At 43.1% G+C, this 1,321-nt stretch overlaps 1 protein-coding gene across 1 annotated transcript; it reads left to right on the forward strand.

Moving 5' to 3' along the window:
- Positions 1–304: 304 nt before the first annotated feature.
- On the forward strand, positions 305–1,294 carry LOC107578626 (protein FAM212A-like; the record flags this gene model as incomplete). The annotated part of the gene is made up of 1 exon (XM_016264569.1): positions 305–1,294. A coding segment is annotated over one exon (924 nt), but the record flags the coding sequence as incomplete, so codon positions are not given.
- Positions 1,295–1,321: the final 27 nt, after the last annotated feature.

Genomic DNA, 1,321 nt, shown 5'->3' on the forward strand with positions numbered 1-1,321 from the left:
GCGAATTTATTTACTTTTTATTATGAAATTTTATATAATAATTATATATAACAGTTTTGTGAGATGTTTAATGATATATTTTTAATTCTATTTAATGCTATTTTTAATTCTATTTAGTTCTTTATTTTAATTCTATTATTTCTATCTAAATTCTATTATTTTATTATTGAAATATATGTATTACAAAGACTTTTACCATAAAATTGTTATAAAATCTGCATTTTTCAAATGTAGTACCACTGTGTGTTTTATAATCTGAGATTTTGCACCCAGTAGTCTTACCTGTCTTTCTGTCTTTTTGCAGTTGTGTCTGCAGGAATCAGGTGACTGTCTGCGGGAACAGATGCGTTATATGATGCGATCCCTGCAGGATCTGAAGCATTTGCGGCAGAGCTGCGCAGCGCCCCCTGTCGGTCCTCCAGTGAGGTTACGTGCTTGTAAGCAGTTGATAGCCCAACGGGAACGGCGAGCACGGTTGAGGATCAGCGATGCCAGTGAGGCGAGCAGTTATGACTCTGCCTGTTGTCTGTCTAGCTCTTTGGAAGAGGAGGACTCTGCGGGCAGCCCGTCGGCTGTTAGCTCACCGAGCAGCGAGCGGAGTCTGGAGTTTGATTCAGGATACTCTGAAGCCTCCTGGCAGGATGAAGGTGTGGTGTTACGGCGCACCAAAAACATCCGAGTATCTTCGTCCGCATGTCTTCGCACCAACCAGCCTCCCAACAACCATGTGCGTCCTAAGTCCACCTCTGACGCTTGCCTAGAAAGCTGGACGTCGTTTGAGACCACAAGTGACCCTGATGACTGGACTAATTCACTACTGACACGCGGACGTAACCGACAGCCGCTGGTGCTGGGAGACAACAGTTTTGCTGATCTCATTCAGAACTGGATGGACTTACCGGAATGCCCGGAACAGACGGAACAAAAGCACAGTTCTGGACGCAGTTTCGCTAAAGACTTCTTGGTAAATGTCAAGCGGAGAATAGCTGGGATTTCACGGAGCGCTGATGGGAGAAGAAAGTCGTCAGATGTTACAAAACTGAGCAAATCAATTGTGGCTCCCAAACGATTTTCTTGCCAGGTTGACGTACAGCACAAAACGCCGTTCTTCTATAAATCCCACACGGGTCTGAACGAACTGGACGCAGATTTCTACCAGTTTACGGCATTAATGAAATCTGGAAGCAGAATGCCCATTGTCTGTAATGACGTTATTGGGTACATATGATTATGTTTGTGTCATTATGAACTCTGAATGAGTGGACAATATCTCCAGGAGAGACTAATTGTTTTTTTTTTTAAGAAAAGCTTTGTCCGTAAT

This window comes from Sinocyclocheilus grahami, unplaced genomic scaffold (genome assembly GCF_001515645.1).
Source record: "Sinocyclocheilus grahami isolate Dianchi unplaced genomic scaffold, SAMN03320097.WGS_v1.1 scaffold11203.1, whole genome shotgun sequence".
Classification (NCBI taxonomy): Eukaryota; Metazoa; Chordata; class Actinopteri; order Cypriniformes; family Cyprinidae; genus Sinocyclocheilus; species Sinocyclocheilus grahami.